The sequence below is a fragment of the Pygocentrus nattereri genome, chromosome 7 (assembly GCF_015220715.1).
Source record: "Pygocentrus nattereri isolate fPygNat1 chromosome 7, fPygNat1.pri, whole genome shotgun sequence".
Taxonomy (NCBI): domain Eukaryota; kingdom Metazoa; phylum Chordata; class Actinopteri; order Characiformes; family Serrasalmidae; genus Pygocentrus; species Pygocentrus nattereri.
Genome location: NC_051217.1, coordinates 32,123,530 through 32,137,861, shown reverse-complemented (window position 1 = coordinate 32,137,861; position 14,332 = coordinate 32,123,530). Strand labels below are relative to the sequence as shown.

At 40.9% G+C, this 14,332-nt stretch overlaps 1 protein-coding gene across 2 annotated transcripts; it reads left to right on the top strand.

Annotated features, from left to right (window-relative positions):
- The first annotated feature begins 42 nt into the window (after window positions 1-42).
- nudt21 (nudix hydrolase 21) lies at window positions 43-9,962 on the top strand. 2 transcript variants are annotated; one of them, XM_017704209.1, is made up of 8 exons: window positions 43-300; window positions 561-761; window positions 2,149-2,212; window positions 3,987-4,076; window positions 4,187-4,262; window positions 4,351-4,396; window positions 9,286-9,354; window positions 9,616-9,962. In XM_017704209.1, the coding sequence occupies exons 1-8, from the start codon at window positions 182-184 to the stop codon at window positions 9,635-9,637; spliced, it is 687 nt and encodes a 228-aa protein (XP_017559698.1). In that variant the 5' UTR covers window positions 43-181; the 3' UTR covers window positions 9,638-9,962. The 2 variants fall into 2 exon arrangements, with proteins under 2 accessions (XP_017559698.1, XP_017559697.1); XM_017704208.1 differs by lacking the exons at window positions 9,286-9,354; window positions 9,616-9,962 and adding an exon at window positions 4,727-5,075 and having other exon boundaries at window positions 4,351-4,465.
- The last annotated feature ends 4,370 nt before the right edge of the window (window positions 9,963-14,332 follow it).

Genomic DNA, 14,332 nt, shown 5'->3' with positions numbered 1-14,332 from the left:
GAACTCGAACTTTTATTTAGGTTTCCGCTGGCCGCCGGGGAAAGCTCCGCAGAGTCGCTGTCTTCACAAAGCTGTTTTTCTTTCTCCGGCCAGCGGCCCCGCTCCACGCTTGGTTTCTTTCTTTTAATCGTAAAAAAACAGCTGAGAGGTTTTAAAAAGTGCACATTTCAACCACTAAGCTATGTCAGTCGTTCCTCCGAATCGCTCGTCCACCGGTTGGCCGCGCGGAGTGAATCAGTTCGGGAACAAATACATCAGTCCTCCGGCTAAACCGCTCACCCTGGAGAGAACCATCAACCTGTGAGGACCCTCTGAACCCCTAAACACCAGAACGATAACGCTGCTGCACCACCGAGTGTAGTCTACGGTTATCCAGCATAACAGGCGATGCGTGTCAGATTGAAGTGAACGCCGCGTGCTTTCTGTTTTAAATGCAGGACGTGTACAGCTAGCATTAGCATAGCAAATGATAGCCTGTTAGCATAAGAAGCTGCTGCGCTAACGAGGTCTGTGTTGCTTTCGAGGTTTTTATTTCGTGCCGTTGTTTTTGCCCCGTGTAGATATCCCCTGACCAATTACACGTTCGGCACGAAGGAGCCGCTGTATGAGAAGGACAGCTCGGTGGCCGCCAGGTTCCAGCGGATGCGGGAGGAGTTTGAGAAGATCGGGATGAGGCGGACTGTGGAGGGAGTGCTGATAGTACACGAACACAGACTGCCCCATGTTTTACTGCTGCAGCTGGGGACCACCTTCTTCAAACTGTAAATACTCTCTATACTACACACTCACAGATGTTCAGTGTTGAGTATGAGTGGTATTTGATTGCTTTAAAAATGATCAGCATCTGAAATTGAGCGAGATTTCCAGCTGATAGTTCATAGGGATTTTTGATGGCTTACCTGCTGTGCTCCAGAAGAGCAGAGCATTTAGCTAGGCGACAGAAGGCTGCTGTGCTAAAAATGTGTTTTTATTCATTTGACTTATAAAAATACATGGTATATTTTTCCGTAATGGTCGTCCAGATCGATTTTGTCACAATTTCTACATTTTATTTTGTATTATTTTTAGAGACACATTTGCAGATGTGTTCACAAGAGATATCAGAGATTTGCAACACCTCAACATTCTCATTTTGGTTAATTACCAGACAGTTTAACAATCTATCATATTAATATTATTAATACGTAATTTATGTTAAATAAGATTATATTTAATCATCCACAGTGCCGCTCTTTTATTTCTGTCTCACCTAGCTACATGGATTACTATTTGATGAAGCTACCCAGGTGTTTACTGAGCTGTGTATGCATTACAGCCACTGCCTTCCTTCTCCAGGCTTTGTTAGGGTTTTGAAAGATTAGTGTTGTGTACGTAACTGTCAAAGGCATCCTTGACGCTCCAATGATTAAAACTTGTTTCACAGTAAATTGCCTACCTTTAGACCCTCCCGGTCTAAGCTTCATTGCTCTACAGCTAGGATGAATAGGGCTTTCAAAAAGACGTCTCTGTCGTCCCTGTGTTAAATAAAAATGTTCAGAATCCGATACGTTTTGTCCTGTGAACATTCTTCTCTCAAATACCCCTAGAACCTCTAAATTACGAGGTCGTTATAAAGTTGAAATATGAATATTGCTACATGTGAGCTAAACCTACTATGCACTGAGTTCATGCCATTTGACTGGCAGCCTCTTTAAGTGGGTTACATTAGCAGTGTACATTTCCATGTACAGACTGAGGGCAGATGAACAAAGTCAGAACAAAATCAGCAGGTTTCCCTGCAGTTCTCTGATTTTCATCTGTGCTGAATAAAAACTTGGGCCACTGCCACCTTGATACTGGGAAATATTCTTAACCCCTTAAAATCCTGGGCTTATCAAATACTGAGGCTTATTTTTCAGTATCTGCATGGACTACAATGCAGACTGGTTGAGGTGTTCTTAGGTTATAGAAGTGTGTGTTTGAACATGCAGTTGAACCTGCCAGTGGGTCCTGACCATTTAAAGGATTAAACAAATAGCTTTACTACTTCTAGCCATACTACAGCCCAGTACTGTCTGTAAGAGAGTTTGAGATTCATGGTGATAAAATCTTCAAAGTGCTTTCTAAACCTTTTCTAAAGTGCTTCACTGTTATTGTATCTGTTTTCAGCCCTGGTGGAGAATTAAACCCTGGAGAAGATGAGGTGGAGGGTTTAAAACGCCTGATGACGGAGGTATTGCTCTTGTTCTTGTTATTGTTTTGTAATATGGTGTTAATAAGTATGTTGCATACAAAACATTACAAAAAAAATGTAATGCTTTATGCAGAGTTGTGAATGAGCTGTAAAGGGTAAGCAGAACATAGAGTAGACAGTTGTGATAGTTTGTGAGTAAATATCGATCTGTTTTTATGGTTCTGTAACTGGAACAATCTCAAAAGTCTAAGTTACAGAGGATTGTTAGTTAGTTAGTTTCTTTATTTGTCTCCCAAAGGAGACATTTTTCTTGGAATGAGGGCATACTGCACTACAACAAAAGAACAGACAGACATACAAAATTTCAAATGACCAAAACCCATGTCATTACAATACATTAAAGATTTACAGTGCATTACATTTTATACTTCTACACAACCCCACAGCCCATTACAAATTTAAAGTACATTACATTTTATACTTCTACACAACCCCACAACCCCTATACGACCGTATAACAGTCAGATGTCATTATTATTTAGGATTTTAATTGACATTGGAACAAAAGAATGTTTAAACCTATTATGCCTGCACAAGGGAACCCTATATCTCCTGCCTGAATTCATGAGCTGGTACTCCTGATAGAGCGCATGTGTACTATCAGATACAATATTCCTAACCTGCCTAATTATAGACTGCTGCCACAGCTCCTGAGGGCCAAGAGGGGCAGGAATGCCCATTATTTTCCCTGCTATCTTAACTAGGCTATTTAATTGTGTCTTTGATTTAACTGTTAAACTGCCAAACCAACTTGTAATACCATATCTTAAAATTGATTCAATAGCAGCTCTGTAGAATATTAACATGATGTTTTTACAGACACCAAATAATTTGAGTCTGCGCAGAAAATGAAGGCGCTGATGGATCCTAGAGCACACCTTGGTCACCTGTGTTTTCCAACTCAGATCACAGTCTATATAAACTCCAAGATATTTAAATGAGCTCACTTGCTCAATGGTTTGACCATGAATGGACACAGGGTCAGAGTTTCCAACTGTTCGAGGGTCCACCAGCATTTCCACAGTCTTATTTGTGTTAATCTTGAGTTTATGTACCTCGCACCAGGCCACAAGATTTTCTACAGCTATACGATAAGTGTTTGGGTTAGAGGTTTTTGTTAACAGACTAAGTAAAACTGTGTCATCAGAAAATTTTATCAAGTGCTGGTTTGTGTCCATGCTAACACAATCATTAGTATCGAAAGTAAAAAAGAAAGGTGAACTAACACTCCCCTGGGAGTGCGCTCCCTCCAAATCTGTTTATTATTCTGTTTATTATTGAAGTATCACATTTTGCAGAAAATGCAAATGAACTGTTGTTCATGCAAATTAGTCTCTAACCACATCAAGCACATGATGGGTTCACCGATGCATTTAGTAGTAAATGCAAGAAGTAAATGGCATTTCACCATTGCATTATGTAGACACGTCATGTAGTGAACCATTTTGTCGATATCATGCAACTGAAATAGAGACGGGAATGTAATTTTCAGTTGCCAAATAATGTGCATGTTACTGTTGATGTGTTTATAATCTTCTGAAATTGTTGCAGGCATGTCTTCTCAATTTAGACAACAGAGCAGTTGAGGGGTTAAGTGACTAATGATATACTTAACTGATAAACCAGGTGTGAAAACAGCCTAAAATTTAATATTATATTATAATATATTTATCATTTAGCATTAGGGCATTCAACTGTTGATTTAAAGTATTACACTAAGATTTCAAGCTTCACTGATAATTGCTTTGGCCAGATTTTGGGCCGTCAGGATGGAGTGAAGCAAGACTGGGTGATTGATGACTGCATTGGAAACTGGTGGAGACCCAATTTTGAACCACCCCAGGTTGGTTGTCTCAGTTACACACTATGCACTTCGTCAGAGCCTAATTTTGATGCTCTCACAAAATGTGTTGGACTCACAAATTAAGATGGTCACTTTTGTTTGTCTGTTAGTACCCTTACATTCCAGCGCACATCACAAAGCCCAAGGAACATAAGAAACTTTTCTTGGTACAGCTACAGGAGAAAGGTAAGGCCTCTAACAGGATTTCTCTAAATTTCTATGCATACATATTAAATAATTCCTTTTGAAATGAACTTGTTGTTGTTGTCCCCAGCTTTGTTTGCTGTGCCAAAGAACTACAAGTTGGTAGCAGCTCCTTTGTTTGAGCTTTATGACAATGCTCCTGGATATGGGCCCATCATATCCAGCCTCCCTCAGCTCCTCAGCAGGTGAGAAATCAGGTTAAAATCCATGACAAATGATTGCTCATCATCATTGTAGTACACTGTGTATGTAAGTCAGTGTGATGTCACTTTTTGGAGATGTTTAACTAGTGATCAGGTCGTTTTTAGGTCTTTTGTATTTACCATAATTGAAGTCAAACTGAAAGAGAGAGCAGTTTCCGGTAGGGTTTTTAATAGGTCAGATTAGTTGTGGTTAAATACTTCCATGTATTTATAACTCCCCTCAAACCCCCTTCCCTCAAACAGGTTTAACTTCATCTACAACTGATAGGCACATAGCTTGTATGGCTGTCTCTGTGAGTGCAGCCCGAACGGATGAGAGGACAAGAGGCCGAGAAAAAGTGACCATGAATAACCACCCTGTCACTAGAAGGAATCGACATGTCCATTTTCAGACTTCATTATAAGGGTTTTTTGTTTGTTTTTTTGACATCTAGTTTTTGTTTCTTCCTCAACTGTGTTGTAATTTTACTCTTAATTAAATCTCCATTTTGCTGAAAAGCTGGGTTTTTTGAGTTTTATGTTAAGGAGTGCATAGTGTTATCTTTTGTATGTTTGTCATTCCTTTTTATAATAAACTGCTGAAATCTGAAAATTTTCTTGTTTTGGGTGTAATAGTCATTTCCAAACTGTTGCTAATATGCTGTTTAATAAGAGTTTGTAGTGATAGAAGTGCAGTTATTTGGTAATTACCCTTGTGTAATTCTGTGGGGTTTTCTTCTTTCCTATGAGGGAAGTAGGGATTATTTTGTCTTGCAGTAACATCTTTGCTTCTTGAACAAACTGCATCTGGTCAATCAAGTGTCATGCTTACGTCCCTCGTATCCCTGATGGATATATCTTGATTTATACTCTGTTAGCAAAAAGCGTTCTTGTAATAACAGTGGAACGATTTTTGGTGCTAATAGCAGTGGTACTTGATAGGTCCTCACGGTTCTCCAGACGGTGCACGTTTTTGCTTTCTCCTTATGTGTTGCAGGTTGGGTTGGAGCAAAAATCTGGACCTTGTGGGGGTCCCTGAGAACCAGTTTGAAAACTGCTGCTATATACAACCATGTTTTCCACGCTAGAGAAGAAAATTTTATTTTGTTTCTTTGCATTGAGACATTCATTTGCGAACTTCCTCCAGCACCAGGGGGCCAGTGTCATGTAGCACGATCCACTTGGTTTCAGAGTTACCATCAAAGTTAAATCAATAATGGTAGCCTCTCCTTAAGCACAGAAGCAGTTCAAAGTAATACTGCTTCCATGCTGCTGCAGGATTTCTGCTTCTTGTTCTTTAGTACAGAACAATGCACTTTTTCAGTGGACTCATTTTAAAATAAGTGTGTTTAGATTCACCATGGTATTAATAATAAGGAAAACATTGAAAAAATGACATGCAATTATTTTACATCCTCTGAAACTGAGGAATGTTATTGTTTTTTGAAAAATATATGCCCATTTTGAATTTGATGCCAACAAAACATTCCAAAAAAGCGACAGGGTCACATTTACCACTGTGTTTCATCACCTGTTCATCACAGCTAAGCGTTTGGGAACTGAGGAGACCCTGCTGTAGTTATGAAAGTGAAATGTTTTCCCATGCTTCCTTGGTAAAGGATTTCAGCTGCTCAACGGTTCAGGGTTTCCTTTGCCGGGTCTGGACTGCAGGCAGGCCAGTTTAGCACCCGGACCTTTTTAATATGGAGCCATGCTGTTGTAATACATGCAGAATATGGTTTGGCATTGTCTTGCTGAAATAAGCAAAGCCCTCCCTTAAAAAGATGTCGTCTGGATGGCTGCATATGTTGCCAACACGTGTCTGTTGTTTAGCATTAATGGTGCCATCACAGATGTGTAAGTCATCCATGTCATGTGCACTAATGCACACCAACACCATGAGGAATACTGGCTTTTGAACTGTGCACTGATGAGCTGAGTGGTCTGTAGCCCGGAGGACACAGTGTCTGTGACTTCCAAAAAGTCATTGTACCACAAGACACTTTTCCACTTCACCCCAGTCAATTTTAAATGAGCTTGGGCCCAGAGAAGGCGGCGGTGTTTCTGGATCCTATTTATGTACATTGATTTTTCGAAGTGTCCCTGAGCCCATGCAGTGATTTCCATTGGATAATCATGTCTTTTTAATGCAGTGCCACCTGAGGGCCCAAACATCATGGCCAGCAAATAGATACGATAATGATATGTACCGTAGACAATAAAAAATAAAAGTTCTTTTCTATTTTATGTTGAGAAACTTTATTCTTGAATTGTTGCACTATTTGCCTATGCAGTCTTTCACAGAATGGTGAACCCCCCACTTACTCCTGAAAGACTCTGATCTTTTTATACCCAATCATGTTACTGACCTGTTGCCAGTTAACCACCAGGTGTTTTTAGGATTACACAATTTTACCAGCCCTTTGTTGCCCCCATCCCAACTGTTTTGGAACGTGTTGTTGGCATTAAATTCAAAATGGGCTTATATTTAAAAAAAAAAAAAAACCCACAAAGTTTCTCAGTTTCAACATTTGATATGCTGTCTTTGTACTATTTTCAATGAAATATAGGGTTTAAATGATTGGCATATCATTGCATTTTGTTTTTATTTACATTTTGCACAGCATCACAACTTTTTTGGAAATGAGATTGTACATTCAGTCAGCAGGCTGACTAGTATTTGACTACACTGAAGAAAACAGCGCATTAATATATAATGTAATTGATGTGTGCGGTTAAATGTGTGCATATCAAGCGTTTTACACTGTGAAGAAAATAAAAGTACGTAGAGAGAACATGACAGTTTATTCTCTGCTTAATCGGCTTAGGAAGGGTGAGCACTCTAGAAGGCTTCAGGTCTTTGACCTCAATGTCACTGGCTGCAACACCAAGCCTTTCCAACTGTTTCAGGCTCTGTGCACATCAGATGTCACCTTCACTCACCAAGAAGCAAAGTTGTTTGGCTTTGACTTTAGATGAACTGAATCATCTCCTGCCTGACCTGCTTTCTCTTCTTCTTACAGTAAGAAACACATATACTCTTTTAGAGCTGTATGTCAAGGCTGCACTGATGGCATCAGCGGCTCATTGAGGCCAGATTAGCACACAGACCCAGCGAACGCCAGCAAACCCAAATGGTGTATCATTCACGCTAGTCCATTTAGCTTATGGACCCTTTTTGTAAACACTCTTAACGACAAACGTTAGCACGTTGGTGTTTGTTGTCTTTTAGTGACACTTGGGGCAGTCATGGGCTGGAGGTTAGGGAACCAGTCTTGTGACCAGAAGTGCGCCAGTTAGATCCCCTGAACCATCAGTATGTGACTAAGTGCCCTTGAGCATGGCATCTAACCCGTAACTGCTCCCCAGGCGGATAGGGCTGCCCACAGCTCCGGGCAAGGGTGCTCAAAGCCCCCTAGTGTGTGTGTGTGTGTGTGTGTGTGTGCTCACTAGTGTGTATGTTTCACTACATGGATGGATTGAATGTGGAGGAGGAATTTCCCCATTGCAGGACTAATGAGGGTCACTTCTAGGGATTTTGTAGTGGACAGAACTACCATTCAGTAAAGGCTTCTGGGTTTATAGGGCACTCCAAACGAATAGGTTTCTACAGAGCAGGGGTGTTAAACTCAACCACTAAAAGCCATATAAAAAATCTTAGCAAATCCGTGGGCCAGCTGTGTTTTATTTCATTTATGCTTAACATTTTGCCATGACCCGAATAAAAACAGAAGCGCATAAACGATGGGTAAAAAGTTCCACTATTGCCTTTCGAACAGTTTCTAACCTCAGAAATACAGGCGTTCAACTTCAGCTCACCCCAGAAGGGTGTGTCACTTTATCTTTGTTATAGTCACCACGGCTAAAATTCAAGGATGTGTCCAGGTTTGCTGGAGAGCTGAACACACAACAGTGTGGGAGTCCAAACTAAAAAAAATGATGCAAATGATTTGTGGAAAAAACTTTTACATCTATGAGAGTACAGTGACGTCAGCTAACATAAATCCAATAATAAATTGACAGACAGGTGAAAATAACTATAACCAAAACACTAGATAAGCCATATTAGCTGGAGATATTGAAACAGCTCACTAATAATAAACTAGTCAAAGTGGCAAAAGGCTAAACACGTGCACGTCCCACAGGGGAGCATGCCGGGTCATCAGTGTCCACACCGCCACTGTAAACATTTTCTCATTTGCATTTATAAGCACTCAGCTGGTTTCCTGGTACGTTTAATCTGCAACAAGAAACTTTCAAACACTAAAAAGTCACGAGGGTACGGAGCCCCTCTGGTGACATCCTGTATAAATAAAAGTAATGCATGACCAAGACTTAATAGGGCGGCTTCTTTCTCTGCCTCTCTTCGTGTGATTAGTAATACATACATTCATTTAATTAACCTCAGGTTACAAGAACTGTTATGACCTTTTTGCATAAAGCTGAATCTCTGAAAGTATCTGGGGAATACGAAGCAACTTCAGCCGTGTCCTTTTCACTGATTTTTACTTACTGTAAACAACTATATGTGACAAATATTGGTGTCATTGTTTCCAAATACTGAACATAAATCTAATAACAAAAATATTAAGAGCTGTTATTTCTATCCCTCTTGCTTATTCACACTCTTGCACTCACTATGAAGAGAGTTAAACCATATATTCTATGGGATAAACTAGTTGGCTTGTCAGCTGGTTAGCTAATGTTAGTTAGAAACTTTTCCCACGTCTTACTAAGTTGTGGCCATGCATTAGGATCTCATTCCCACGAGATAATATGCCATGGCCATGCATTATTTTTATTCATATAGGATGTCACAGGATGTTTGAGCTTTATGACAATGCTCCTGGATATGGGCCCATCATATCCAGCCTCCCTCAGCTCCTCAGCAGGTGAGAAATCAGGTTAAAATCCATGACAAATGATTGCTCATCATCATTGTAGTACACTGTGTATGTAAGTCAGTGTGATGTCACTTTTTGGAGATGTTTAATTAGTGATCAGGTCGTTTTTAGGTCTTTTGTATTTATCATAATTGAAGTCAAACTGAAAGAGAGAGCAGTTTCCGGTAGGGTTTTTAATAGGTCAGATTAGTTGTGGTTAAATACTTCCATGTATTTATAACTCCCCTCAAACCCCCTTCCCTCAAACAGGTTTAACTTCATCTACAACTGATAGGCACATAGCTTGTATGGCTGTCTCTGTGAGTGCAGCCCGAACGGATGAGAGGACAAGAGGCCGAGAAAAAGTGACCATGAATAACCACCCTGTCACTAGAAGGAATCGACATGTCCATTTTCAGACTTCATTATAAGGGTTTTTTGTTTGTTTTTTTGACATCTAGTTTTTGTCTCTTCCTCAACTGTGTTGTAATTTTACTCTTAATTAAATCTCGATTTTGCTGAAAAGCTGGGTTTTTTGAGTTTTATGTTAAGGAGTGCATAGTGTTATCTTTTGTATGTTTGTCATTCCTTTTTATAATAAACTGCTGAAATCTGAACATTTTCTTGTTTTGTGTGTAATAGTCATTTCCAAACTGTTGCTAATATGCTGTTTTAGTAAGAGTTTGTAGTGATAGAGTGATAGAAGTGCAGTTCTTTGGTAATTACCCTTGTGTAATTCTGTGGGGTTTTCTTCTTTCCTATGAGGGAAGTAGGGATTATTTTGTCTTGCAGTAACATCTTTGCTTCTTGTTTCAAAGTGGTGGAACAAACTGCATCTGGTCAATCAAGTGTCATGCTTACGTCCCTCGTATCCCTGATGGATATGTCTTGATTTATACTCTGTTAGCAAAAAGCGTTCTTGTAATAACAGTGGTACTTGATAGGTCCTCACGGTTCTCCAGACAGTGCACATGCTTGCTTGGTAAAGGATTTCAGCTGCTCAACAGTTCAGGGTTTCCTTTGCCGGGTCTGGACTGCAGGCAGGCCAGTTTAGCACCCGGACCCTTTTAATATGGAGCCATGCTGTTGTAATACATGCAGAATATGGTTTGGCATTGTCTTGCTGAAATAAGCAAAGCCCTCCCTTAAAAAGATGTCGTCTGGATGGCTGCATATGTTGCCAACACGTGTCTGTTGTTTAGCATTAATGGTGCCATCACAGATGTGTAAGTCATCCATGTCATGTGCACTAATGCACACCAATACCATGAGGAATACTGGCTTTTGAACTGTGCACTGATGAGCTGAGTGGTCTGTAGCCCGGAGGACAGTGTCTGTGACTTCCAAAAAGAATTTCAAATTTTGATTCATTGTATCACAAGACGGGCGGCGCTGTCGCCTCACAGCAAGGAGGGCCTGGGTTCGATTCCCCGGCCAGGTGACCGGGGTCCTCTCTGTGTGGAGTTTGCATGTTCTCCCTGTGTCTGCGTGGGTTTCAGCCCCATTCTTTTCACAGATTTTAACTTATTGTAAACAACAATATGTGACAAATACTGGTGTCATTGTTTCCAAATACAAAAATATAAAAAAGATATAGTCATTTCTACCCTCTTGTTCGTTCACACTCTTGCATTCACTATGAAGTGAGTTAAACCACAGATTCTTTGGGTTAGCTAATGTTAGTGTTAGCCAAGCCTCTTTTCTTTACCCCACTTAAACCCAAAGTTAACTAAAGTTTGCTAGCTAGAGTTAACAAGCAACCAAGTAAAAAAGAGATATCCAGCTATATTGACCATACTTTTCCACAAATCCATATTGTAGGTGGATAAATTCACTCTGTTATAGATGTTGAATGAGGTATAATGTTTATTGTAGTGAGCTTTTAGCCAAACTCCTGTCTTCAGCTCAGCTACTGATTACTTTGCTGTGCATAAACAGAGCCCCTCACCAGGTCTGCCGAGCAAAACAACAAAAATAACTGATCAGTGGTTTAATTCTTGGTTTGTGTTTACTGGGAATAAATGCCGTTTGGTGAAATTACTTCACAGTGAGGCTGATGACCATGACCGCCGAGTTATTTCAACAGAGGATAATGTATCTGTGAATGTACCATGTCAGCTATTGGGCGTCAGTTCGCCTTGATGGAACTGTGGGAGCGGTGGGAGCGGGACAAATGGTTTCAGTTGCAGACAAATGATTTTCTGTGGGAGCCAGATGAAATCTGCCTTCACACGCATCTGAACTTGAGTGACACTTCATTCTTAATCCACAGGGTTTAATATGATGTTGGCCCACCCGTTGCAGCTATAAGAGCTTCAACTCTTCTGGGAATGCTTTCCAGAAGGTTTAGGAGTGTGTTTATGAGAATTTTTGACTATTCTTCCAGTAGCGCACTTGTGAGGTCAGACACTGATGTTGGACAAGAAGGCCTGGCTCCAGGTCTCTGCTCTAACTCAAGGTGTTTTGTCGGGTTGAGGTCACAACTCTGTGCAGGCCAGTCAAGTTCTTCCACACCAAACTCGCTCATCCTTGTCTTTATGGACCTTGCTTTGTGCACTGGTACGCAGTCATGTTGGCACAGGAAGGGGGCATCCTCAAACTGTTCCCACAAAGTTGGGAGCATGAAATTGTCTAAAATCTCTTGGTCTGGTGAAGCATTAAGTGTTCCTTTCACTGGAACTAAGGGGCCGAGCCCAACTCCTGAAAAACAACCCCACACCATAATCCCACCTCCACCAAACTTTACACTTGGCACAATGTAACCAGACAAGTACCGTTCTCCTGGCAACCGCCAACCCCAGACTCGTCCATCGGATTGCCAAGCTGAAGGCCCGTGAAGTTTGGAAGTCTGTAGCGATTGACTCTCTAGAAAGTTGGCAACCTTTGCACACTATGCGCCTCAGCATCTGCTGACCCCACGCTGTCATTTTACGTGGCCTACCACTTCGTGGCTGAGTTGCTGTTGTTTCTAATCGCTTCCATTTTTTTTTAGTATCACTGACAGTGGGATATTTAGTAGTGAGGAAATTTCATGACTGGACTGCACAGGTGGCATCCTATCACAGTACCATGCTGAAATTCACTGAGCTCCTGAGAGCGACCCATTCTTTCACAGTTTATAGAAGCAGTCTGCAGGCCTGGGTGCTTGGTTCTATACACCTGTGGTCATGGAAGTGATTGGAGCACATGAATTCAATGATTTGGATGGGTGAGTGAACACTTTTGGAAATATAGTGTATATCTTCCTACCATTATGGAGATAACTGCTTGTAAATGCCACACAGACAGGCGGACTAAATTAACTACTGACAGGTAGAACTTTTCCATAGCAGCAGTTTTCTGTGGAGGAGACTTCCTGTGTGCAGCTAAGCCCCAAATTATTCAGCGATTGAAGAATTCTTAACTCATAGCGAAAGAATCAATATTAATAAGAAGAAGAACTGTACCACCATAATTCCTGGCCCCAATTAGCTGAGAGACCACAGCTGTTTCCAACCCTATTTGCTACATAGTGCACTACTTTGGGGTTCCACCATTTTATAGTGGTGTCTGAAAACAAACAATCCAACAACGCACTACAAAAAGTAGCATACAACTGATGTACGCTAGGGAATAGGGGATACCCATAATGCATTGGTCTCCACAGACCTTCCTTCAGACCTGTATGCAGTATGTATGCAGTCAGACTTCTATAGTGTTTGATGTTAATAGTGTTTATGTGATGGAATCCGCTGTCTCACAGTAATAACCCGCAAGACGGAGTGTCTGAAATCCCTTACCAGCATCACAAATCCTGTTCCTTATAGTAAGTGTTCTTTATAGTGATCTAGACTTTTGAATGTAGGGTATAATGTTGAGGGGACCATTTCGGACATGGTGCACATCTTTATTGATCAAATGACTAGCCTTTGTGCAAGTCTGTGGTTGTAGTGTGCTGGACTAGACAGAACTCTAGGGCTGAATGTACACTCACCAGCCACTTTATTAGGTGCTTGTTAACACAGATAGCTAATTGGCTAATCACATGGCCGCAACTCAATGCATTTAGGCATGTAGAGGCGGTCAAGACAACTTGCTGAAGTGCAAATCGGGAAGAACGCTGATTTAAGTGACTTTGAGCGTGGCAAGGCTGTTGGTGCCAGACGGGCTGGTCTGAGTATTTCAGAAACTGCTGATCTACTGGGATTTTCACGCACAACCATCTCTAGGGTTTACAGAGAACGGTCTGAAAAAGAGAAAATATCCAGTGAGCGGCAGTTGCGTGGATGAAAATGCCTTGTTGATGTGAGAGATCAGGCACGGGCAGAACGGACAGACTGGTTTGAGATGATAGAAAGGCAACAGTAACTCAAATAACCAACCACAATCTCTGAGGAATGTTTCCAACACCATGTTGAAAGTCTGCCACGAAGAATTAAGGCAGTTCTGAAGGCAAAAGGGGGTCCAACCTTTTACTAGCAAGGTGTACCTAATAAACTGGCTGGTGAGTGTAGTTCCTGGTCCAACCCTGCTTTATGGTTTATATCAAGACAATTTACAGAACTTTGCTTAGTTCTCAATTCACTGTTAAAACCTCTTCTGCCTGAATTTCTGCCTGAGCTGCTCCACATTCACACTCAGGGATGCACTGATTAAATGTAGCTGCCAAATACATGTTTTGGGAAATGAGGGAAGAGGAGGATGTCAAAATAAAACACTGATTGTCCATTTTATCAGCTCCCATTACCATGTAAGTGCACTTTGTAGTTCTACATGTTTCCCACAGGACCACCACAGAGCAGGTACTATTTGGGTAGTGAATAATTCTTAGCATTGTCATAGTAATGGCACATTAGTGTATGTTGCAATGGTACATGTGCATCAGGCCCAAAAGCGTAAATGAATGAATTTAGCTTAAGAGTTTCACTTTGTCACTTTATTCTACCCCAAAATAAGAGCTCAAAAAAGGACATTTGAATAGTGTGCAGACACCACTGTCTGTTATTTG